The 26,774-nt window shown below is 37.2% G+C and overlaps 2 protein-coding genes and 1 pseudogene across 2 annotated transcripts in view; 1 reads left to right on the forward strand and 2 right to left on the reverse strand.

Moving 5' to 3' along the window:
* Positions 1–26,774, reverse strand: part of LOC114935077 (multicopper oxidase 3-like) — a gene marked incomplete at its 3' end in the record, with an annotated part of 105,792 nt that overhangs the window by 14,512 nt on the left and 64,506 nt on the right. The window lies entirely within an intron of this gene.
* Positions 3,930–4,505, reverse strand: LOC146723006 (uncharacterized). Its single transcript, XM_085483349.1, has one exon. It carries the CDS (start codon positions 4,503–4,505, stop codon positions 3,930–3,932), a length of 576 nt encoding a protein of 191 aa, XP_085339475.1.
* On the forward strand, positions 18,114–20,723 carry LOC146723007 (uncharacterized; annotated as a pseudogene).

A 26,774-nucleotide genomic window follows, 5' to 3' on the forward strand; every position in this document is an offset into this window, starting at 1 on the left:
CCGCGTCGATAAAATATGCGTCATTTGTGACGCCGCTGGGGCAGTTTGAATGGCTACGTATGCCGTTCGGACTGACGAACGCGCCGCGTGTGTTTCAGCGTTCTATACATATGGTGTTTGTGAAAATTCGTGACGAACTCGGAAAGAGCGAAATAAAATATTATGAATTGCGCGACGGATTGGCCTATCGAAAGGACAAAAATGGGAAAGTTTATTGGTTCCCGCGGAGGCGGGACAAAGTCAAAGGATACGGTCGGAATAAAAAAAAAAAAAAAAAAAAAAAAAAAAAAAAAAATTTGATACCAAAATTTAAAAGACCGTATGTGATAAGGAAAGCGCTCGATTATGACCGATATATTGTAAGCGATATCGACGGTTTCCAGGTGATACAACGGCCATATAGCGGTGTAGTTGCGCCCGATCAGATGCGACCATATGTAAAATTATAATTGTGTTTGCGAGTATGCGTTTGACCGATATGCGATATTTGATTATGTTAGGCCGGGACGGCCTAAATGTCAGAATGGCCGAACTGTTGGCATTTATTCGTTGGGCTCGACTTATTTAGTTATCCGTCGTCCGTCTTGTTATTGCGGGCATGTATTATTATAAAGCATTGTCTCGGTATTTACATTCTTTTGTATTGTATGTCTTCCGTACATGTTTATCCGTTCGTCGTCTGAGATTTTTATCGAATTCGTGTCCTCGCGTGATTGGCGCGATTTGAAGCGTCGGTTATTTTGACGGCGGTATATAAGACGACCGCCGGTCGAGAGACGCGCTCTCATTATTGATTCTTCTCCGAGTAATAAACAGTTCTCAACGCATCAAGAGTATTTTATTTCAAATATATATATCACTCGCCCAACAGTTTAGTCAGGCGCTGGATGCAGCGCCTGAATGCCAACGATTCAGGCGTATGGGCGAGATTGAGCGAGCAACGGAGGCAGGAGAGATATTCGGATGGCATCCCGGCTTCAGGAGGTGTGCGTTCACCCAGTGAACAGGGTGACGCCATGGAGATGGAGACCGTGGACGATACGCCGAGACGAGGGGACCGAGTGAGGATGACGACGCCGGAACGGAGAGAGCATGACGACGCGACGCAGGCAGAACTCTTATTACTGCGTCGAGAGCGAGAAATTTTGGAGAGAGAGCGACAGTTGCTCCAAAGAGAAATAGAGATGATGAGGAGTGCAGCCTCGACACCGACGATAACGAACGGCAGCGTCATTTCTGCGTTCGGCGGTGTGAGAGGAATCAAGGAGCTGCTGCCTGAGTTTGACGCGACGGACAGCACCTTTTGGAGATGGAGGCAGCAGTTGGAGCTGCTGAGACGCACGTATCAGCTGGACGAGAATTCGACGAGAGTGTTGATTAGCTCTCGGTTGAAAGGCCGTGCGTTGACCTGGTTTTACTCAAAGGCCGAGTATGTGACGCTGGACCTGGAGGACCTTCTGCGAGAGATGGAGTCGATGTTCGACCTGCGGCCAGGAAAGCTGACACTGAGGAGAGAATTCGAGGCTCGTGTGTGGAAAGGAGACGAGCAGTTTTGCGATTATTACCACGAAAAGGTGATTCTCGCAAATCGCGTACCAATCGCGGAAGACGAACTCCTCGATTACATCATCGAAGGAGTGACGGATCCTCGGCTGCAGAGTCAGGCGCGCCTGATGAACTTCCAATCTGGAAGAGAGCTATTGAAGGCGTTCGAGAAGGTGGTTCGAGGGAATCCAAAGAGACCAGACGTCCGGCCAGGGAGAGACGGAGCGAGGACGACCAGCGGAGGAAGAGCAGAGACGGCGACGCGGGGAGGCCCGACGAGGTGTTATAAGTGTCGTGAAACAGGCCATACCGCGGCCCAGTGTGTGCGACCGCAAGCGAAGCGAGCGTGTTACGTGTGCGAATCTCCGAATCATTTCGCCAGAGAATGTCCAAAGCGAAATCGGTCCGCGGCGTCGGAAACGCCGAACAGCGTTGCGCAAACTACGTCGATGAACGTCGTGCAACCGGTTGCATTACTAAAACCATACATGATTACGGTGAAAATCAGGGCTAAAAATGAAAATAACGGGTTTGATAATTATGTGGTAGACGCGTTGATAGATTCGGGTTCTCCGATTAGTTTGGTGAAAAGCGAAGTAATTCGGGGCGACTCACGTCTGCTCGCCGGTGAGAGCATCGATCAGTTTTGCGGAATTAACGGCTCGCAGTTAAATATCGACGGCATCGTTCACGCCGACTTAGAGGTGAGAGGCGTGCGTTTGAAAATGAAGTTTTACACGGTGCCTCATAGTACGATGGCGTATAGCGTATTACTCGGTCGGGATTTCCTGAATTGTCCGTCGCTGCGTGTAACATTAGGGCGAGATTTTGAAATTACAAACGCGGAAGAAGCGCGCGTTAGTCAAATGATGCATATTGAATGCGACGACAATGTGGCGTGTTCGAGCGAAAAAGTAAAAATTAATCCGGCGGTTGATGAAGATACCACCGAAAAGATCTGCGAGGTCTACGAATCTCATGGTTTGAGTAGTCTTCGAGCGGAGAAGTGCGTGCCGGATCTCGAGAGGGTTATCGCATTAAAACACGAACGACCGAGCGATGAGAGTATAGAGTCTGCGTTGAATGATCCGGTGCCATGTAACATCAGGGACGTACATAGGTTCGTCGGACTCGCGAGTCATTTTCATCGATCTATGCCGAGATTTTTATTGGTGGCAAAATCATTGTACGATTTTATTCGAAAAAACTCTGTTTTCAAGTTTGGGCGTCACCTGTTTGTCGTCATCGACGTGTTCGCTAAATTTATCCGGCTCTACCCGCGTAAGTCAACAGCATCGGAGGAATCGGTAGAGTATCTCTTTAAATATTTCTGCGCGTATGGTAAATCGAGACATTCAATTTCGAACAGAGGAACTTGTGTCAAATCTGACATATTTGAGAGATATTTGGGATCCGGTGCTATAGAGCACGTATCAATTGCTGTGGGCACGCCGAGGGCAAACGGACAGGTGGAAAATATGATAGAATGATAATTCCGATTGTGAAAAAATTGAGCAGCGAGGTGATGCGAGCGATCTATTACGCGATCCAATTAATGTGAGCGATTATCCGTAGCGCGACCTCGACGCGAGATAAACCTCAGACAAATATTGACGAAGCGCAAAAGAAAAAAACGAGATGTGCTATAATTTGCGACGGATCAAATGCACCCGTATATTCGAGCATGATTATGTATTATTTGGTAAAGGAATTTTATTTATTGCGTATTGTAATTTTGGTAATAACGTTGACCGGGACGGTCAAAAAGTCAGGATGGCCGAGCTGTAGGCATTTTTTATAAAGACGTTAACCGACGATGAGATTAGCTGATTTACGTGTTTTGTTTGTCGACCTCGTGCCGGGTACTTATTTATTTGTAATATTTATTATTGAAAGCGTTCTGAGCGATCCTTTGTTTGTCGAGAAAACCGAAAACACAGTTCTGCGCAATGAACGAAGGTAATTCTGATTGGTCCGATGTTTCGGGTAGGGAAGGTTTTAACACCGGGTATAAATATGCCGACTTTTTGGGAATCGAGACATCATTTGTTGAGAACATCATCTTCGGAGCGTTTTATCGAGACACAAGCACGCCTTCTCTTACGAACCGGCAGAAGATCTTTAATATCGAGGCGACAGGAAGGAAGATAGAATAGAAACGGGACTTGGACAGCGAAGACGTTTTCGACTCGCAATAAACATATATATATATCTTCCGAACCTGACTTCTTTTCCTGATTCAACTAAATTCATCCGGCCTTCTCCTGCATTCCTACATTTTAATAATCAATAATTAATTGATCGATTCGATATTCGATATAGTATAAAAGATACGGCTACAGTTCAGTACAAAAGATACGCCTACAAAATATAATAAATATAATTTACAACGGTATTCTATAATGTCCCCACGGCAAGGTGTCGGTCGACTCAGGTACAACATACCGTTTGTCATCGTAGGGACTTAGAGCAATTTTTGTCTCGCTGATGGTATACACTTTATGCAATTTTGATCTTATGCATGACTGCTGACGCGTCATTTCAATTTCGTCATTAAGACAACGCGTATAATCGTCGAATGTTATACTACGCGCTACGACGTTACTTTTGACACCTTTTGCCTTTTTAGTATCCTTTTTACCGTCTACCCGCAAAGCATACATTTTTGCTCTAAGCCCGACGAATTCGGTCATTATCGCGCCGTTATTCTCATCTTTCATCAGACCCGGCACCTTTTTATTCGCGAGCGGTATATCGTACGCATTATTCGCGGCGTTGTCGCTGGTATCGAATCGAGCGATATCGCGTTTCAAATTTTCATAGACATCTTGACATTTAATTTGATAAATTAAACTGTCCGTGTCGGTGTACATTACTCTACAATTGTCACGATAGAGCGGTGACATGTATTCGTGGTGAAATTCATAAAGACATACTTTTAATATGTCGAGTATGCACATGCCGACGTAGATTGGTTTGTAGATTTTAACTTCGAGTTTGCGTAATTCAATTGCAACTAATTTTTCCGAAAATATGCTAGTACTGTGGGATGGAGCACGGTTTTCTGTCCGCTCCACCCGTTATATTGTTTTGCGAGGGTTTTGATGGACCTTGGCGATGCCCGTGAAAACTCGGGCGTGTTGACGCGATCGCAAGCGACGAGTTAGTCGGGAAAAGACCGTGCGAGCGAACACATGTAAAAGATCGTGACGAATGCCGTCGAGGCCACATATATATATATACATATATACCCATTCCTTCTAAATTCTGTATTCGCGTAAATCCCAATAAAATATCTATATTACATTTTATTTGTGGAAAAACAACCATTTCTGGATTTTCCATCGAACCTAGTCAATTCATATCCCACAAGTAAATTTTTGGGGGCTCGTCCGGGATTACGCATCGGATGGAAGGAGGCGGGTTTGAAGGTGGTGTAATGATGAGCGACGGCGGAACCGCACGGAACGATGGAGCGAGAGACGTTGTGCAGGCGGACGCTATGACGATTGTCCAGCTTAGAAACGAGTTAAGACGACGAAAATTGAGGACGACAGGCAACAAGGCTGATCTGGTGGAGCGGTTTTGGGCGGCGGTGTTTCTCGAGGGTCAGGAAGACGGAGACGAGAGTAGCGACGACGGTGGTGTGCGCGGTCAGGTGGATTGCGAGTCTGGTGATGAGTCGGAGCTCAGTGATGCGTCGGAGGATGGCCGGAGGCAAGGGCCGTCGCAGGAGCCGTTACGGAAACGTGAGAGGTGTTTATTGACATTTAAAGACGTTGAAGATGCTATCGATACATTTAGCGGTGATGATGGCAAGAACGTTAAGCAGTGGATCAGAGATTTTGACGAAACAGCAAGCCTGTGTCAGTGGAACGACGTGCAAAAGACGATATATGTAAGGAGACTTTTGCGTGGATCAGCGAAGCTATTCGTAAAGTATGAAGCACGAGGGAAGACGTGGAAGGATATCAGAACTGCCTTGAAGCGCGAGTTTTCCCAGAAGACCAATAGCCACGATGTACATTTTCAATTACAAAGGAGGAAGAAGAAAACGGATGAGACGTATCACGAATACTGCTATCAGATGTTGGAAATCGCCTCCAGGGCGAAATTGGAAATCAGCGCGGTAATACAATATATAATAGATGGTATAGCGGACGATGAGGTAAATAAAATTAATGATAATCCTTAAGAGTCGCCAGTAATAAATAATGAAAATCTCTCCTCCAATTTTAAAGTCGACCAGACTGGCAATAATTTATTTAAAAAATTATTAGTTAAATTACAACGTTTCGGCTGTCATTGCAGCCCTTTTCAAGTAATCTATGAACAATTATATACATATAAATATACTCTTAATGCGCTTAATCATACAAATAATTATAAATTTACAAAAATATATATGTTTACATACCAGATTAATACAATAAATCAAATTTACAGCAAACCCCCGACAAAATTAACCATTGTTTTGATGAACAATGTATAACTGACAGAAGTGAGCACGAAGAAAAATAGATGTTGACTGTTAGCAGGAAACTTAGTCACTAACGCGTTGAGAAAATAGAAAACCAGAGTACTGTGTCTTTCGCAATTTTTAAAACGTCAATACAAAGTCAAATAAATAAATAAATAAATAAATATGTAACATATGACAATATAATATATTAAATAGCTTCAAGAACGCGATCATAAATCCCACTGAAATTCTCCGTATCTTTTTGTAAATTAATGCTCTTTCTTTGGTTTTTTATATAGAACATTTCTGCTATTTCTCTTTTTCTTGTTTGTTTTTCTTGATGCAGAATCACAGGAGAATCCCAGCGGAACTCATGATCGTTGCAAGTCCGATGCAAACTAACAACTGAGTGTGATGTCGTGTCTTTTTTGATGTTATTTTTATGTTCCTTAATACGTGTTTCTAAATGTCGCTTTGTTTGTCCAATATATGTAGAGTCACAATTCGCACATTCGATCTTATAAACGACATCGGTTCTTTTTAAGTTGTCAATACTATCTTTTCCTCTTTTTATCAATGTGTCTAATTTTTTAGGAACGGTATATAATACACCGATTCCATTTTTGTTTATGCAACGAGTAATATTTTCGCTCAAATCTCTAATATACAGCAACACTATAGCATTTCGTGTATCAAATTTATCTCGATTAGACGCACCAAAATTACCGCCAAATTTAATCGCCCTAAGTCTCCTGTTAATAATTTTGTTTATGACTGTTGACGGGTAACAGTTGTTACGAAGAATTCGTTTGACTAAGATGATGTTTTTTTCGTGAAACATAGGGTCCGCGAGTAAAATAGCCCTGTCCACGAGGCTTGTGATCACACTAATTTTATAACGTAAATAAAATTGTTTTGTACGGCGCGAGAAGTATTTCGGACTTGAAACATAAATTAGATATATACGAAATAATGAAAATTAGATCTAGGCATTCCAAGACGGAGGATCGGAAAAGGAAATTTATACGCGCGGAAAACGATAGTAAGCAAATTGATAAACGGTGTTACATTTGCGGCAATAAAAATCATTTGATCGCGGAATGCCCGGTGAAGGGAAAAGGCGTTAAATGTTTTCGATGCGGCACACACGGACATGTTGCTGCTAAATGTCCTACGGTAGAGAACAAACAGACGAATAAAGAAAAAAACTGTAACGCGACGCAGGGTGAGACAAAAAGTTGTTGTAAAACCGTTGCGATAAACTCGGTCGAGTTATCGGCTTTAATCGACACCGGGAGTGACATCAGTCTGATGCGCGCGGATTCTTATGTTAAAATCGGAGCGCCGGCGTTAATTAAGAGGCAAATGAAATTTTGCGGTGTTGGCTCAGATGAAAATGTAACATTAGGTGAAGTATATGTTAGCGTTTGTGTGGACGGATGTTTTTTCGGCGTAACGTTTCACGTGGTCCCTGATGCGCTGTTGCAGCACGCGATTCTTATCGGAACAGATTTTTTAAATAATGTCGAGTTGCAAGTAAAAGAAGGTGTCGTTAAAATTTCAAAAACTGCTGAAGCATTTTCCGAATTGCCTGCTGTAAACAGGATCGACCTTGGCGATGAAGTAAACGATGTAAACATAGAGCACATTATGGATCGAGAGTGTAAAGATGAAATAAGAGAAATAATATCGAGTTATAAACCCGAGAAAATTCGAGACGTAGGTATCGAGCTAAACATTGTGCTGAAGGACGAGACTCCTGTATACCAGCGTGCTCGTAGGCTGGCTGTACCCGAACAAAGGACGCTTGACGAACAAATACACAGATGGTTAGACGAGGGCATTGTTCAACAATCGTATTCTGATTATGCCAGCCCGGTCGTGCTGGTTAAGAAAAAAAATGGTGCTACGAGAGTATGCGTTGATTATCGGAAACTTAATGAGAAAATAATAAAAACGCGGTATCCTTTACCAATTATAGAGGACCAGATTGATCGTTTGCAAGGAGCTAAAATTTTTAGTACAATAGACCTCGAGAATGGTTTTTTTCATGTTCGCGTGGCGGATGATAGTCGCAAATATACGGCATTTATAGTTCCAAACGGTCACTACGAGTTCTTGCGCATGCCTTTCGGTTTAAGTACGTCGCCAGCATATTTTCAAAAATACGTCAACGCAGTATTTGCTGACTTAGTGGCGAAAAATGTCGTGTCAATATATATGGATGACTTGATTATTCCATCAAAAAATTGTCAAGAAGGGTTATTACACTTAAAAGAAGTATTGCAAGTAGCAAGTTCGTACGGGTTAAGGATAAATTGGAAGAAATGCCAGTTTTTGAAAACTAGAGTAAATTATCTAGGATTTATTATAGAGGACGGAGACGTTACACCTTCCGACGAAAAAACTAACGCGGTAAAATATTTTCCCATACCGAACGATAGAAGAGCGGTGCAAAGCTTTTTAGGGTTGACTGGCTATTTCCGAAGGTTTATCCCGAAATATGCATCTGTTGCACATCCTCTGACCGAATTGTTAAAGGAGGGAGTTAAATTTTTTTTGGTGACAAAGAAACGCGCGCGTTCGATCAGTTGAAGGAGGCTTTGGCGAGAAGACCTATTTTACGAATCTATTGCCCAAACGCGGAAACGGAGCTGCACACGGACGCCTCGTCACAAGGTTATTGGGGCTATTAAGGGGCTATTTTACTACAAAGAGATAGCGAAGATCGTCTTTTTCATCCGGTGTACTACGCAAGTGGCAAGACCACCGATAGCGAAGCAAAATTTCATAGCTACGAGTTGGAAGTTTTAGCAATTATTAAGGCGTTGCGAAAATTTAGAATTTATTTGATAGGTATACCGTTTAAAATTGTAACAGATTGTCAGGCGTTCGGACAAACAATGAAGAAGACGGACGTCTGCACGCGGATTGCACGATGGGCTTTGTTCCTGCAGGATTTTCAATATGTTGTCGAACATCGGCCCGGAAAGAGTATGCGACATGTCGATGCGCTCAGTCGAAATGCATTGCCAACTGCAATGCTCATAACGGAATGTCAGGAGGGCATCATTGCAAGGCTGCAAAAAAATCAAGCAGAAGATGAGGAGTTGGTAGGCATCCGAGACCAAGCAATAAGTAACCAAGCGGAGGGATACGTTATTAAAAATGGACTTTTACACAAGAAATTGAACGGAGATACGCTAATTGTAGTTCCAAAGCTAATGAAAAACAATATTATACGACAAGCTCACGAGCGTGGCCATTTCGGTCCAGACAAAACGGAGAAGCTGCTAAAGATGAATTATTGGTTCAAGGGAATGCGTAGTAAGATCGAAAAGATTGTCCGAAATTGTATTAGCTGTATTCTGGCTAAGAGAAAATCTGGAAAACAAGAAGGCTGCTTACATCCTATCCCAAAAGGTGAAAGTCCGCTAGATACGTATCACGTGGATCATTTGGGTCCCCTGCCGTCTACACAAAAGAAGTATCGTCATTTATTCGTAGTAATCGATGCTTTTACAAAATTTGTCTAGTTATACCCCACGAAATCTACAAGCGCAGCCGAAGTATTAGACAGATTGACGCAACAGAGCGCTGTTTTCGGAAATCCGAGAAGGATCATTTCTGATCTAGGAACGGCTTTCACTGCGAATGACTTCGAAACTTATTGTAAAGACGAAAATATTGAGCATATCACTGTCGTTACCGGAGTCCAACGAGGAAACGGGCAAGTTGAGCGGATTAACCGTATTTTGATTCCAATGTTGACAAAGTTGTCAGCACCGAATTCTGCTCAATGGCATAAATATGTAATGAGAACTCAGCGATATCTAAATAGCGTACCTTCGAGAAGCACAGGCGCATCGCCATTTTATCTTTTATTTGGCACGCAAATAAAGACGAAAGAAGATCTCATACTTAAGGATCTTCTTGAAGAAGAAGAAGCTGCGGCATTTTTAGAGAAACGTAGTGAAACGCGACGACAAGCAAAAGAAGCAATCGCTAAAATTCAGGAAGAAATCAAACGGAGCTATAACAGAAAGAGAAAAGCACCAAGTATATATAAGGAAAATGATTTGGTTGCCATTAAACAGACACAAGGCGGACCTGGTCTGAAGTTTGCTGCGAAATATTTTGGTCCATATCGGATTAAACGAGTTCTTCGGAATGATAGATACATAGTGCAGAAGATTGGCGAAGGAGAAGGTCCTCGTATGACATCCTCGGCGGCGGATCACATGAAGCCTTGAAGCGATTCTTCTAAAGACGCTGTTTTGGAATAGACATCTGAGGCCAGAAGTCGTCGGATAGCCGAGTGTGGGATGGAGCACGGTTTTCTGTCCGCTCCACCCGTTATATTGTTTTGCGAGGGTTTTGATGGACCTTGGCGATGCCCGTGAAAATTCGGGCGTGTTGACGCGATCGCGAGCGACGAGTTAGTCGGGAAAAGACCGTGCGAGCGAACACATGTAAAAGATCGTGACGAATGCCGTCGAGGCCACATATATATATATATACCCATTCCTTCTAAATTCTGTATTCGCGTAAATCCCAATAAAATATCTATATTACATTTTATTTGTGGAAAAACAACCATTTCTGGATTTTCCATCAAACCTAGTCAATTCATATCCCACAGTACTATGAAAATTTGGTTTCGCGATCATTGCCTCCGCACCGTACCGTCCGTCCCATTTTGTTAATAATTTTACATCCACATGATTGCGCACATTTTCCATCGTCTTGCCAAATACCGCATTATTCATCAATTTATATAAATTTTTTTCAAAATCGTTTTTCACATGTGTTCTAAACTGCGTGTTGAGTTCGATGTATTTTTGCAGCCACGCTGACTGCGTGAATTGTAGTATGCGATATATTTTTGTTATGCGTAGCCCGTGGCGCGTGCACTGCTGTAGATTACGATAGTGTATCACGTAGCGCTTCTTATCACAAAGCGTTGCGAGGAGTTTATACTCCCGCTTGCCGGGCGGCTTATCGCGCGTCGGGCAAAACGGTAGGTCAATGTGCGTGTCATGAAGATGCTGCGGATACTCTAAATCTACTTCGAGAACATAGCCTATAGGCGAATCGAACGCGATAGATGATACGTCAAAATTCGATATATCGTCGACCCACCGAAAATCGGCATACGGCAATGGTTGACACATTGCCCATCCGTACAAATTATTTACATCGAAATACATGAGGTACGATGAGGGTTTCGATGGGTCGTACGATTGCAAGTACTTGTTATTAGCCTGTGCGTATCGGACCTGAACATTGACTAAGGCCGCCGCGTATACCCCGTTCGACAAACATAACCATGTCAATGTCTGTTAATAATTCATATTTTATATTCGTATGTTTTAACATGGCGTCCCATGTATATCCGGGGAGAGTATAATAATACGCGGGATCGAGTCCGTAACTTTTTATACAACTATCGCGATAATTCTCAAATATATTGGCCAATAACAAGACATCAATTTTTAAATATAAATCGCTATATTCGCCTAGCGTTCGAAGGGAGAATCGGCTCCAGACGGTCTCGGCGTGCGCGTAATCACTCTCGGATACTGTGTCGCCGGTTAAGGAACTGTAAAATGAGTCGCGCGGCGGTAAACATGTGTCTTGTAATCTGTCCACGCAGTCTATGTATTCGTACGGAAAGACGCCCTTCCGTGTCAATAAATTGAATTTTTCACTAGTTAAATTTTGATATTCCGAATGTAAAATTTTTAATTTTTCTTTATCCAAAAATGACGCTAATTTGTCGAGACTAGCGCTGAAAAACTTGTACTGAATCCGCCGCCACTAAGCATGGATTCACCGACATACCGTCTCTGCAAGCGCACCTTTGCACCCTCGAGTCGCGCTATTCTCGCCACCAGAGATTGTCTATGTCCAATCGAGAGACGCGGACGCTTGGCACGGCTGCGTTCTTCCAGCTCTTCGATAAATTCTTCGCACTCTTGCAGCCATCCGAAATATTCGCTCAAGTTAGCAACTTGGCGGGAACGCTCCAACAGGTCGCGCTCAACGTTCTCCATTTTTTGTAAAAAATTCACTTTTTCACACTTATTACAAAAAAAAAACTACTTTGCACACTAAACTTTTTTTCTTGCACCTCGAATAAAGCGTGCGCTCGCCAGTGGTACTATGGCCCGGCAGCTGCATCGGTCCTCATTATATATCCCGATCATCCCTTTGTTCGTGGGATGATGATGCAATTGTTAATTCGCGAGAAATATTTGTGCGATATCTACCCGCTGATAATTCTTAGAAATACATAGATAAGGCCGCCCGTTACCTTCCTGGTGTAAATTTCACCCCGTCGCAAGACACGTCAGATCCTGCGCAAACATGTCGCAACCTGTATGGATCATGTATCAACCCGCTTGATTGTCGGCAAACCTTTTGTTCTTAATAATTCGCAGAATTATCTTATCTTATCTTGGATTTTCGGAGAAAATTTAGATATCGCTGTAATAGATATCGCTGTAATAGATATCTTATCTTGGATTTTCAGAGAAAACTTAGATATCCAATTGTCGGCGCTCAGCCTGGATTAAGAAACGGCGGCAGCCATTCGTAGAATTTTTATCTTATCTTATCTTGTTTATGAAAACTTAGATATCGCTCAAAGACGCCGCTTATCTTATCTTGTTTATGAAAACTTAGATACCGCTCAAAGACGCCGCTTATCTTGGATTTTCTGCGAAAACTTAGATACCGCTCAAAGACGCCGCTTATCTTATCTTATCTTGTTTATGAACATATCAGGTAACATGATCCCCTTATCTTATCTTGTTTATAAACATATCAGGTAACATGATCCCCTTATCTCTCTTATCTTGTTTATAAACATATCAGGTAACATGATCCCCTTATCAGGTAATATGATCCCCTTATCAGGTAATCTGATATGTTTATAAACAAAAGATAAGCTTATCTACTGATAAGACCCCCTCCCCCGCGTGACGTCACCCCCCTCGCCCCCGATTCCCCCCGCCCCTCACCCCCCCTCATTGCCCCTGGGTTAGAACTCCCCTAGTATTACTACTGTCACGCAAAGAGCTATAATGAAGATAATTATCCAAAATTGAAGCGAAGGACTGTACGACTACGCAACAATCCAATCAACTTTCTACGGTAGTAGCGGAAGATTCCAATAAGGACTTGTCATCAACAATTGCGTGCGTTCTGAGTTTATAAAGAATTTGTGGGGAAATTTAGTAGATGAATAACCCCCTTAAATAGGATTAGCGTGTCAGAAAATATAAAATAAGCGAAGCCGAAATAACTATTGAAAGACTTTAATGCTGGATAGCACGAAATAAGAATACAGTCTATAAGTAGGTCAAAGAGAGACTTGCAAGACAACACGTTATTGTGTCAGCTGATCCGGCACGACTGCTCGATATCGAACCGTCGCGACAAGAAATCGATCCCTTCCCTGCGCCATCAATCCGCGCGTCTAGTAATTATCTGGTGACTAGTTTGCACGCATCTTAAACCAATTGTCTTATCGTCTACAAATTAGTTACTAATAACTCGTTAACCAGTTCACTGGTAATGACTCATATATGGGCAAAAAAAAGTGCCACATCTGATAATGACTCATATATGAACACTTTGCCAATTTTTAACGAATTTGAATGAAACCTGATATATCCATGTTTTTGGGGTCGCTGATTATGAATCTGGAATCAAATTTGAGAAATTCCTTATGGATTCAATATGGCAGCTAGTAATTAACAGTATTTGATTTGTAATGAACGATTCAAAAGATATTAATCTTAATACATATAGATATTATATAGTATTGAGTGTATAATTTTCAAAATGAAATAACAACATAATGTTTTAATCAAATGAGAAATATTTTTATCGGCTCTCAATATTAAGAATAATATATAAAGAATAATATAATGTTTTAAATTAATTTGTTATCTGTGATCTAAATATCACAGCACAAAACTCGTGTTACAAATCTATCGATATTTTATCGGTGTAAAGTTGCGCATATTGAATCAATCAATCTGAACTGACTAAACATAGTTACATTTTTACGTCTGATGGTATATGTAACCAATATATATATAAGTGACTTGTAAGACCGTGATCATAAGCGATTCAAAGGACAATGAACTTATCGAATTTGATCCTCTCCATTTAAAATTTTGAAATTTCAATCTTAAATTCATCATTAGCGATACCAAAAACCCTTTATAGTTAAATTTCCATATAAAATACGTAATTATTTGCTCTCACCAGTTTTGGCACAAAACGTTAATTTCGGGTGCACCAGTGAACTGGTTAACAGAAGTTATTGAGATTCTAGGAGATAATTGTTCATTATTTGCACTTGTTGATACAGAGAGTCCAATCTCTTTTATTAACGCATTAACAATTACGAAACTTAATAATGCTACTTTGATATTACAGTCGTTACGGACTGCCATGTGCTAGTATTAGCAGACAACAAAGCGAGCATAATCCGCAAATCACTCGTTGGAACATTCTTAAATTCCAAAACTATAAATTCAAGATTATGCATAAAAACGGTAAGAAAATGGCGCATATAGGCGCATTCAGTCAGGTTGTTAATCATATACAAGCTCTTCCCTTTGAAAAGGAACTGATTTACAGACAGGACTCTAAAATTAAATCTGTTGCTATAAAACTCAAATCACAAAATCGAAGACTTCAAGCTTATTGAAGGTCTAGTTTTAAAAAAAAAGTCCCGATAAATCTCGTTTTGTAGTATCAGAATCTGTGATAACAAACGTTATTCGAATATACCACGATGGAATGTCTCACTGTGGAGTCGAGAAAACAGTTCAAGAAATCGGAAATAATTATTGGTCTTTTTGCATTAAGAAAAAAGTTCAGGATTACTAATTGCATTATGTGTTTAATAATTCCAATAAATGTCCAATTCTTCAATAAACGCGCGCAAAGGAGAGATGCAGATTACGGACACCCCTTCTCATCCGTTCAAAATCATGCATGTTGATCATTGCGGGCCCTTAAAGGAATCACTTTCGGATAAAAAATACATTCTAGTTAATCATCATAGAAGCCTTCTCACATTTTACGTGGCTCCTCCCAGTAAAATTGACTGTCTAGAGAAACCATTCAATCGTTATCTAGTTTATTTTTAAACGTATCCCATCGACGTTAATTTCAGATAGAGGAGCCGCTTTCTCCTTACAAGATTTCGCTAACTTTATTAATGATAATAAAATAACATACCACATGATGGCGGTAGCAGCCACTTGAGCTAACAGTCTCGTAGAAAATCAATAGATTTGTTACATCCTTCTTATTATTATTAATATTGAGAGCCGACATATATTTCTTATCTAATTTTATTTACGCCTGGGCCTAATCATGGCGTTATTTACTAACATCTACTAAAAGGCAAATGAAAAATTTAGGATCGAAAGGGTCTGAATAGCTTAGTTAGTAAGAGCAGTTGCCCGGAAAGTGAACGACGCGGGTTCGATTCCCGCTTCAGCGACTTTTCGGACCTATATTTTTCTCGTCTATTTTTCTCCATATGTAAGTTCGAGATTAATTTATATATGGAACTTAGTAATCTCAAACCAAGAGATACAGTTCCGAAAAATTAATTTTTCGCGCTTGGGCTCTATTGGCCGATTTAAAATTCATATATTATTATTATTATTAATATTGAGAGCCGACATATATTTCTTATCTGATTAACAATAATTATTTATTTATAAATTGTTTAAATAATTGAATTTTGCAATTTGGATAGTAGATTCGTGATCAGCGACCCCAAAAACCCCACAGTCAAGAATTTCAGGTCAATTACTCGATTTTTTAAATTTTGTTCAGCTTTTTTCGATTTGGCCATATTGTGATTTGAAGTAATTTCAACCTCTAATTTTGGGTAACTTTCGAAAATTTTCAAAAAACTAAAAGTGATGCCTCTTTTCATTTTCGATGACGATTAATTTGAGACCTGCTGAACCATTTTATGTTTTATCCTAAGCTCGCTATCCAAGTTGCAAAAACAGGCTAATTTTGCGGTCACTCTTTCTTATAACAACAAATAACGAAGTAAATCATGTTGACATTTTAATACATACAGTCAAGCGCTGCCATGTAGGTGAGGTATCGAGGGAGTTTCGCGAGAGAGGAAAAATCACAGAATGATGTAAGTAACAAAAACAAAATTTCTTCTGGAATTTTCTTACTCCATCTAAAGATATAGAATTCTCAACGTATTTTATAACAAGAGAGAAATAATTAATTATCTATTTCTTGTAACAATATCTAAAAATATTTATCTATTATGCTTATATTGTGCTTAAATGCGCAAACGTCGAACAATCTACTTAATCAGTTTTAAATATAAATATGATATTTTAAATCAGCCAATAGAGCCCAAGCGCGAAAAAATTAATTCTTCGGAACTGTATCTCTTGGTTTGAGATTACTAAGTTCCATATATATATATGGTCGCGTGTCGCTTCGTCGCGGGAGGCGTGGTGGGGGAGATCGCGACATCCCGCGTATTGTATAAATAATATGAAGATTAACAATGCAATCCATAATCTTTCGATTACTACAAGCGTTAAAAGGACAATATGGCAACGTATACAAACAAAGAATATTACGACATGTTGATGGCACTTGGCGAGTGTCACGGGCAGTACCACGTACCTACAAGACGATGCGCCGAATTATATTCACATCGAGCAAAACATCCGTCGGCCTCTGTTATACTTCGCACGGCTCAACGATTACACGAAACTGGCAATGTCCTTCCAAATAAACACGATATTGGAAGAAATCGTGACGCAAGAAATTTGCGAAACACAGAGCGAATTGTACGCGCTTTCGAGGATAATCCTGAAACGAGTATTCGGATGGTTGCTCGAAAACACAACTTATCGTACTCGACAGTACAACGAACACTCAAAGAAGAAAAGTTGCACGCATTTCATTACACACACGTGCAACATTTACGACCAGAGGATTACCCTACAAGACGAACATTTTGTGCAAATTTTTTGAGAAGAGTGGATCAAGATCCCAGATTTTCTTGTGTGATATTCAGCGACAAATCGTTATTCACATAAGAAGGACTTTTTAATTCTCATAATATGCATTATTGGAATGAAGAAAATTTCAGAGTCACACGGTTCACAAATATCCAAGTTCGCTGGAAAATAAACCTGTGGACTGGAATAATGGGAACGCAAATACTTGAACCAGTTATTCTCCCATATATTTTAACTGGCCAAACGTACCTCGAATTTTTAAGAGAAAATCTGCCAGATTTTTTAGAGGAAGTATCATTATTCGAAAAAAACAAGATTGTTTTTCAACAGGACGGTGCTGGGGCACACAACGCCAGAATTATTATAAATTATTTAAACGAGCAATTTCCTGGACAATGGATGAGTCGGTACGGCCTGATACGTTGCGTTGGCCCGCAAGATTCCCGGATCTTAATTCTTTGGACTTTTTTTTATGGAGATATTGCAAGGGACTGATTTACAAAACGCTTCCCGAGGACGTCGATGACTAGAAACAAGATTGCGACATGCGATCTGGAATATCGCGGACAAAGTAATGGAGAACGTTCAAGAAAATTTATTAAAACGCGTAAGAGCTTGCGTCAGAATGGATGGTGCTCAATTTGAGCACCTATTATAATTTACTTTTAATTAAAAATCAATCCGTTTTTTTTCAGAGCGACCAAAAACAATCCGCTTTTTTCAGAGCGATTAAGGTAGTTCTATCGCTACAATATCAACTAAAAGTTTCGCCTCTAATCGATAAGGAAATTCATCGTTTATACAATGTTACCGTAGCAACAATTTTAGTTGAGTCTGTACTGTCTGAACTTTTTTACATAGAAACAGCTCATGTATGAATACACCACTATCACATTTACGAAGCGGCGTGTTAATCGTGGCAACATTGCAGTTCTATCTCTTATTTTTTTAAGAAATATTAATTTTTTAACGGAATTTATTAATAATGTCAGATCAATTGCGTTTTAAAGGTCGGTTCGTAAAAAAAAAGTCTTGATAAACGAAAAAAAGCCGTTGCGGCAATGTGTATAACAAATGCTGCTAAACGTGAACAGGTGCCACATAATCTCACTGAGAAATCACAAACATTTCAATTTGAAGGCAGACGTATTATTGATATAAGTTATGTTGCCAAACATTTAATATGCTGTAATTGTAAGAAAGACATCTCACTGAGAAAAACAATAAAAGAGACGCAAATGGGTTTAAATTCCATTTTATATATTATGTGTGATGAGTGCTGTATCATTACACAAGTTCAAACAAATAAAACACATATTACTCAAGATAATTTAAAGCATGCTGATGTCAACACCAAAGCTGTATTGGGTAAGTAAATTTTATATTTAAAAAGATACAAATTATGTAGATAAATAAATGTAGATAATTAATTGAGAGAATATTAAAAGATTCATTGAATTTTATATCTCATCAAATTATAATGTAAAAATGTATTTTTCAGGTGCTGTCTATTCTGGAATGGGGGAGACTGCTCTAAATAAATTACTCTCATGTCTGAATGTCCCTTTGGTCACCCCCAATTTATATAAACGATATGAGCGAGAGATTGGTCCAGTTTTAGAGGCTGTTGCAAAGGATTCATGCAAAAGAGCTGCTGAAGAAGAGAGACAATTAGTTACAGAAAATCTTCATACATTATCTAAGGAGTTGTACGTTTTTCGCTGTGTTATTAATAAGCAAGGAGAATGTAGATACATTTTTTTTAGAATTAAAAAATTTTTTTTTTTAGAATTCTTTTATTGGTGTTTTTATTTTTTGTAATCATGATAAATAAAGAATAATAAATTTAAATTTTCTTAACTTTATAAGCAATTAAAAATTCTTTACATCCTTTACATCCTGTATTTCTTCTTGTTTTTTTCTTAGACCAAAGGAGATTGTGAATGAGCTTTATCCATTTATGAACACCCTTCACTCTGCTACGGATGCTAATTTTGATGCTGATGCTACACAGGAAGATATTGTCACAAAAATCAAACAATTTGATGCAGCATTAGGGAACATTATTAATATCATTGTTTCATACAATATGGGATGGAGCAAACGTGGAAATGGGAGGAATTACAATAGCCTCAATGGCTATGGTACAATAATTGGTTTTCTCACTGGAAAAATTCTTGATTTTGCCACTCGAAACCGAAAATGCAAGTTTTGTGACACAGGTCACGATCAAAAAGATCATGATTGTAGAAAGAATTTTTCCGGCAGTGCAAAAGCAATGGAGCCTGATGTAGGGGCTGCTCTAGTCAATAATAGCGCAATTCTTCAAGAAGCTGGCTTAAACGTTAAAGTCTTGATAGGTGACAAAGATAGTTCAACAATTGCAGCAATAAATTCGAGAAATCCACTGAAAGTCCACAAATTGTCTGACAGTAACCATTTAAAGAAACATGTCATGAAAAATTTGTATGCACTGCAAAAAATTTCAAAGAGATGAGAAAAAAAGAGATCATTCCTCATCTAAAAAAATGTTTTACGTATGCAGTGTCACAGAATCAAGGACAAAGTGCTCAGCTAGCTAGGACTATTCGCATTATTCCTGTAGTATTGGGACTCCTCCATAACGCGTAAGTGGGTGATGCGGAGAAGGTTGGGCAGAGGGCCTAGGTAGCTTAATGGTTAGAGTAGTCGCCCGGCAAGCGGAAGGTTCCGGGTTCGAGTCCCGGTCTAGTCACTCGAAGGCCCGATTCTTTTTCGCGGATCCCACATTTGGGGGCTCGTCCGAGATGGAGGCAGGATTCGGTCTACACGAGGCAAAACGATGTTAGAGACGGTTTGCGGGTGTCGGCTGGGGGTGGGAAAGAAGGCCCAAAGGCCCGGTGGCATTAGCACGTGGCGACATTTGAGGGCGAATGTCAAAATGATGCGGAGAAGGTTAGGCAGAGGGCCTAGGTAGCTTAATGGTTAGAGCAGTCGCCCGGCAAGCGGAAGGTTCCGGGTTCGAGTCCTGGTCTAGTCACCCGAAGGCCCGATTCTTTTTCGCGGATCCCACATTCCTGACCATGCATTTGGCAGACATGAGAACTGCGGAACTTGGTGTAAAGATTCTCATAAAATTGAGCTAAAAGATAATAATCTTTATAGTGAATTGTGGGCAATATTTGAAAAATATGCAAAAAATGCAACAAAATTTGCAGTCATAGCTTCCAGTCAGCAAATGAAAGTGTCAATAATATGATGGCACACAAAGCTCAAAAAAAATGTTGCTTAGTGAATCAGCCGATTATCGACTTGCAAGTGTTGTTTGCACAAAAAATGATGGAAAAAATCATCTTTTGGATGTTAATACAAAGCTGAATGTATCTCCTGGGAAACACACTGCAATTTTAGCCATGCGATTGGATAAAAAAAGAGAAAAGAGAGCGATGAAGGCAAAATTACCATTGACTAAAAGTCGTAGAAATTTATTAAATCAAATGAAAGAAGCTTCAAGAAAGTCACAAGAAAGATCTGAGGGTGTACAGTATCAGTCAAATTGTGGTATGAATATCAGTATGGAAAATGCCACATTTATAGATTCACAACGTTTTGCTGACAAATTGCCTAATGTTTCCGTGTCCCCTGAAAATTGCAATATTGTTTATTTTGATTTGAAGACTTCTGGTTTTTGAAAAAATGCAGAAATCCTACAGATAGCAGCCAAGTTTGAAGAATATACATTTACTGTGTATCTCACTCCTACCAGACCTATTGATGCTGATGCTTCTCGAGTAACAGAACTGACATATATCAAAGGGAATCTGTACTTCCATGGAAAACCAGTCCTAACTTTTTCACCTCGAAAGGCGTTGCAATCATTCCAAGAGTTTCTCAACTTTTCTACAAAATCTTGCATTCTGGTAGCTCATAATGCACCATTCAATTCTGCTCATTTACTTCGATTGATTATAAGTCATGATATGATTGAAAATTTCTCGAAAATTGTTGGATTTTCCGACAGCTTAACTATATTGAGAAAACTTTTCCCTGAAAGGAAAAAACAAAAAGATTTGTTTAAACTGCAAACATTGGCGCGAGATTTGCTGAAATTGGAAACATCTGGACAATTTCATGAAGCATTATTTGATGTTGAAGTTTTAGAAAAATTGAGTCTTTCATCAAAAAGGAAAGTTTATGTGCAATCTGTAAGCCTTATAAAGAATCTGTGATAGCTAAAATTATATTACCATTCTTAAAAAATTTTAAAAATGTAATTTCAAATAGTATTATTAAGAAAATGGCAGGAATTTCCTATGGAATATTACAACAGGTATATTCGGAAAAGGGAGAAAAAGCTGTTGAACACCTTTTATCAAAAGAAATTACCTCACGTAAGCCACTGATTACAAAATCCAAAAAAGTAATTTAAAAAGTAATCCAAACAAGATAATCACTGATTGGTATCACAAGCCGACATTCTCGGGGAGATATTTACACTTCTTTTCTCAGCATCCTTTGTGTCAAAAGAGAGGAACTATATACGGTCTAGTGGATAGAACAATTTTATTGTCACATCCACGATTTCATTATAAGAATCTCGTTACCGTTGTCAACATACTTTCAAAAAACTGTTATCCGCTTGACGTGATCTTTAATACTATTAACCAACGTCTATTAATTTTATTCAAAAAATTAAAAAATACCACAACCAACGGTAACAACAATAATGATAATAATAGTGTAAAAAAGTCTTTTTTTACTATTCCATTTTTACCCGGATTGACGGAACAATTTAGAAATATTATTAGGAACATGAATATTAAATTATCCTTCTTTAGTTTAAATAAATTAAATAAATACATAAGAGTACATAAAGATACTATTTCTACAATGAATAATACAAACGTTGTTTACAAAATTAATTGTTCAAACTGCGACGCTTCTTACGTGAGCCAGACTAGTAGAAGACTGACCACAAGAATTTCTGAACATAAGAAACACATTGTTAGAAATACTAATACTAAATCAGTAATAACGGACCACCGCGTTAATTTTAACCATGAATTTGTGATTGGGACAACATTAATATTTTAGATAAAGAAATTTATTACGGAAAAAGATCAGTATCAGAAATGATATACATAAAAAGACAAAATAATAGTCTCAATTTACAGACTGATACTGAAAATCTATCCGATATTTATATTGAAGCTATAGAGAAACTACCTAAACTCTAAGGTTAAATAACAAATACAAAATGATTATAATTGTTTGTCACTTTTCGTTTCCAACTGAGCTTCAGTTTCCTCTGAGCCGTTCTACTGACATGAGGATTTCACTAGCGTTACTGTTGTTACTGTTACAATTGAAATATTGTCACATCATAAATACATGTAAGTTTTTATTAGCATTTTTTATACCATATGTTAGGTTATTGTTTTATAACGCACTTGACTTTTGGATCTTATAATTATTGAGGTGTATTGAGAAAATTATTTTAATTTATAGGATGCGATTAATATTTTATATTCTAACACCTGCCAACCTCGTAGTCAAAAAACTAGAGAGGATCGCTTCCCACAGTAACGTAAATGTGATAGCTTAGCAAGAGTCTTATTAATCTTACGAAAAATTTTTATTTTGTTTACTGATGTAACGGCGTTTAAATATGTTTATTAGACATTTATACGATAAAAACATTTAGACTTTATTGATGTTAATTTTGATTTTTATACTGCGCTGAAGAAGATCCGAAAAATTGAATCGAAACGTTCGCCTTCTTATTTGTTTCAACTTTCGAGTCTATGTTTATAATTTTAATTTAAACTGTTTTGTTTATATCAGTGATATTGATTAAATGTAATAAATTAGTTTATAATCTTCATATTATATTACTGCTGCTTTTATCAGCCTCTTATATGTGTAATACTTTATTAAAAAGTAATCCATTATTGAAAAAGTAAAGGTTAATTTGATTATTTATTTATTATATATTCTAAAGATTAAAAAAATAAATTATATTATCACATATTTGAGACTGTTGCATCTATATAATTATTCTTTGCCATACTTTTGTTTTTACTATTTTCATACTTTTATAACCTGTTCCTGTATTTAATGTTGTGTATATGTTATGTTTGTTATGGAGTAATATTGTTCTATAATGATAAAAAATAAAATAATCTTAAACTCTTTTTTATTAACTTAAAGTCTATGGGACAGCAAATTGAAATGACGGCTTTGGCGTGTGCCTAGCAGTCAATTGTCACGTACAGCATTGCCACATCATCATCGCAATTTCTCTCCATGTTCCGTTTAGAAAAAAATTCATTTCTTTAAAAAGTAATATCTTTTAAACTAAACGGTGAAAAAAATTTATTTTTTTTTTAAATAATCCCACACTCATTGTATACCCCACTGGTTTTTTATTAAAATCGTAAGATCCGTTCTATTGTTATATATTAAAATGTGATAAAAATGCCATCCTTTCACGTGGTGTATATAGAAAAAGTGCTATTTTTAATTGTAAATAACTATTAAACTAAACGGTGAATCGACTTCAAAATTTCGTAATCGATAGATATTAACTCCGTCTACAACATATTAAAATTTCTAAAAATTCGTAAGAATTGTAAAAAACGATAGAACTACCTTAATACATTTATACGTGAAACATTAATCGGTGAAACATTAATCGGTACACTGCATTTTTTTTAGAATTTATCCTGAAAGTTATGGTAATTGTGAGACAATATGGTACGGAAAGAATTTTATGAGAATTTCTTTGATTAATATTTATCACATTAAAACTAATAATATCTATCACAATAAAATATGAAATATGTTTAATTAATTTTACTAAACTATATAGTAAAATTTATCAAACATATTTTATATTTTATTGTGATAGATATTATTTTTTATGCTGTAAGTATTAATTAGAGAAATTCTAATAAAATTCTTTTCATACCATATTGTCCTACGATTACTATGGCATACTGTTTTACTTTTTAATATTTTATAAAATATTCCATATAAATGTTTCAATAATTAATTCTTATAAAATATCAATAAAATAAATGTATGTTAATATACATAACAATAACTTTATTAATTAAAATTATATCGCGACATGATAATTCATCAAATTTTTATTAGGTGTCGACATAATTTTAATTCACCGTATTTTTTTTATGTCGCGTTATAACTTTAAGTCATCGAATTTTTATTATGTTTCGACATAATATTAATTCACCAAATTATTTTTAAGTGGCGATATAATTTAAATTCATCGATTTATTATTATGTTGCGACATAAAAATAATTTGGTGAATGAAAATTATGTGGAGACATAATAAAAACTTGATGAATAATTATGGCGCGATATAGTTTTAATTCATGGAATTATTATGTATTAACAAATTTATTTTATTGATATTTTATAAGACAATAATTATTGAAACTTTAATATTAAATAGAATATTTTTTATGTTAAAAAGTAAAACGGCGTGCCATAATTTTCAGGGTAAATTCGAAGAAAATATTCTCTCAGATTGTGATTAAGTGTTGTAATCAGTTATTTATCACAATAATTTTTTATCAAGTGCGTGAGTCAAAGTGTCAATTTATGAAGAAATAAAATTATTTTACTCTGCAATGTGTCATAGTGTGTCAACATCTGCTATTCCAACAATCCACTCAGGCAACAATTATTCATCATAGAACAACAAACATCTCTACAAGGTAAGAATAAGTGAAAGAGGAAGAGAGAGAGAAAGATATATATGGGGCATTATTTATAAAGTAATCCACCCAAATTTTCAAAGTTTTCTAATTACGCTGAAATTTGCAGAAAGTGTAGTCCTATCAAAAGTAAAATTATTCCTCAAGTTGTTTGGCCCACACCATACGGGCTCTGTGTTAACAGGGACTTGAATTTTTATCATTTTGGCCGTTACGTCCAACTTCAAACGTTGATAAATTTCAGAAGACTACTCCGATTTTAAAAAGTAAGGTGTAATTTTGAAAAGTTTTTTTACGTACTTTAATCTTGTAAAATTAGTTTTTCCTTTCAATAACAATTTATATAAGATTTTCAAAAAAAAGGTAAAAATCAATTTTTTCTCAAATTTAAACATCTTCGATTTTCTTCAAAAAAATCTTTAAAAAAATAAAAATCTTCCCCTTTAAAACGCTTCCAAAGCCAAGATGGACAGGCTTTTAGTTTTCAAGCTATAGTTCATTTTAGAACCAAGCGTGTCACCAATGATGCAATTTGGACGCTATTACAAATACAGAAAGATATCTGGCCAGTACTATTGCTTGTGGCCAAGCGTGGTGACTTCTCATATATTATATACAATATATATGTATCTCAGATATATATACATATATAATACATGTATATATATGTATATATACATATTTACAAAGTATTTGATGAGTTAACCGAAAAAGAGCATGAAGAAGTAAAAATAAATTGTTAAAAAGAAACAAAATAAGATTTAAAAAGCAGGAACGTTTGTTATATCAATTAACTAATATGTTTGCTTTTAAATTTTGTATTTTATAAAATCTCTTCTAATTCTCTTAATTTTAGGAAAAATAACATTATTTATTAATCAACAATTAAAAGGCAATAAGAGCTAATTATATTCTATCAATTAGTAATTTATTTGTGAAAGGATGTATAACATATTAAATAACAGACAAAAATAAATTCGTTCGAACGTTTTGGTTGTCTTTTCCAACCTTCTTCAGGGTATACAATTAAAATTAGAGGTTAATAAAATTTTACAATAAATTACTTATAAATGTCATTATACTAAAAATATACAGAGTCAAAATATTTTATTTTTAATTAAGCGAAACCAACGCATTTGTAAAGCATGAGCATTATTTATATATAGACTATTCTTCAAAACGTCATTATATGTGATTGTTGCGAAACGGATCTCTCACTAATTGTTCTGTTAGGAAGTCGGTTGCGAATCTCGATAACTGCCATTGTTGTTAATATGTCTATAAAATCATTATATACGAAAATCAACAATGCAGATAAATAAAAATAAAAAATAGACTTACAGTTAAATCAAGTAAGATGAAATATTTGACGTGAAGGCTTCTAGATGTTGATTGCTCAAGCTTGCTATAACGAATGGTTCTAAACTCTCAAAAAGACGACCGCAAAGTGAGAAAAATAGTTCGTTGTTTATGTTTTTTTAACTTTCAAATCTTAGGTAGTTTATGTATAATATCGTCATAAATTATTGGCAAGCCATCTATGTCTGTTTTTAAATTGAGACTGTTATTTTGTCTTTTTATAAATATCATTTCTGAAATCAATCTTTTGTTATAAAGTGATTCTTTATCAAGTATTTTTACATCGTCCCAACAAAATTCATGATTATATTTTAATCTATGGTCAGTGATTACAGATTTTTTTACATTCCTGTGTATATTAGATCGATGTTCAGATATTCTAGTAGATAATTTCCTACTAGTCTGACCAACATACGACGCATTACACTCTTTACAATCTATTTTATATATCACATTGGTGTTTGAACACTTAGGAATAGGATCTTTGTGTACTTTTATGTATTTATTCAATTTGTTAAGACTGTAAAATGAGAGTTTAACATTCATGTCTTTAATGATGTTTCTGTATTGTTCACTAAGCGTCGGTAAGAATAGGATGCAAAAATACGAGACTTTTTCAATGTGGTCATTATTTTTTGTAA

Source organism: Nylanderia fulva, unplaced genomic scaffold, assembly GCF_048542155.1.
Source record: "Nylanderia fulva isolate GAGA-0341 unplaced genomic scaffold, ASM4854215v1 Scaffold246, whole genome shotgun sequence".
In the NCBI taxonomy this organism is placed as follows: Eukaryota; Metazoa; Arthropoda; class Insecta; order Hymenoptera; family Formicidae; genus Nylanderia; species Nylanderia fulva.

Bases quoted from the DNA above. Each gene is read 5' to 3' on its own strand.
- LOC146723006 (XM_085483349.1), bottom strand. From the start codon at position 4,505: ATGTGCATACTCGACATATTAAAAGTATGTCTTTATGAATTTCACCAC.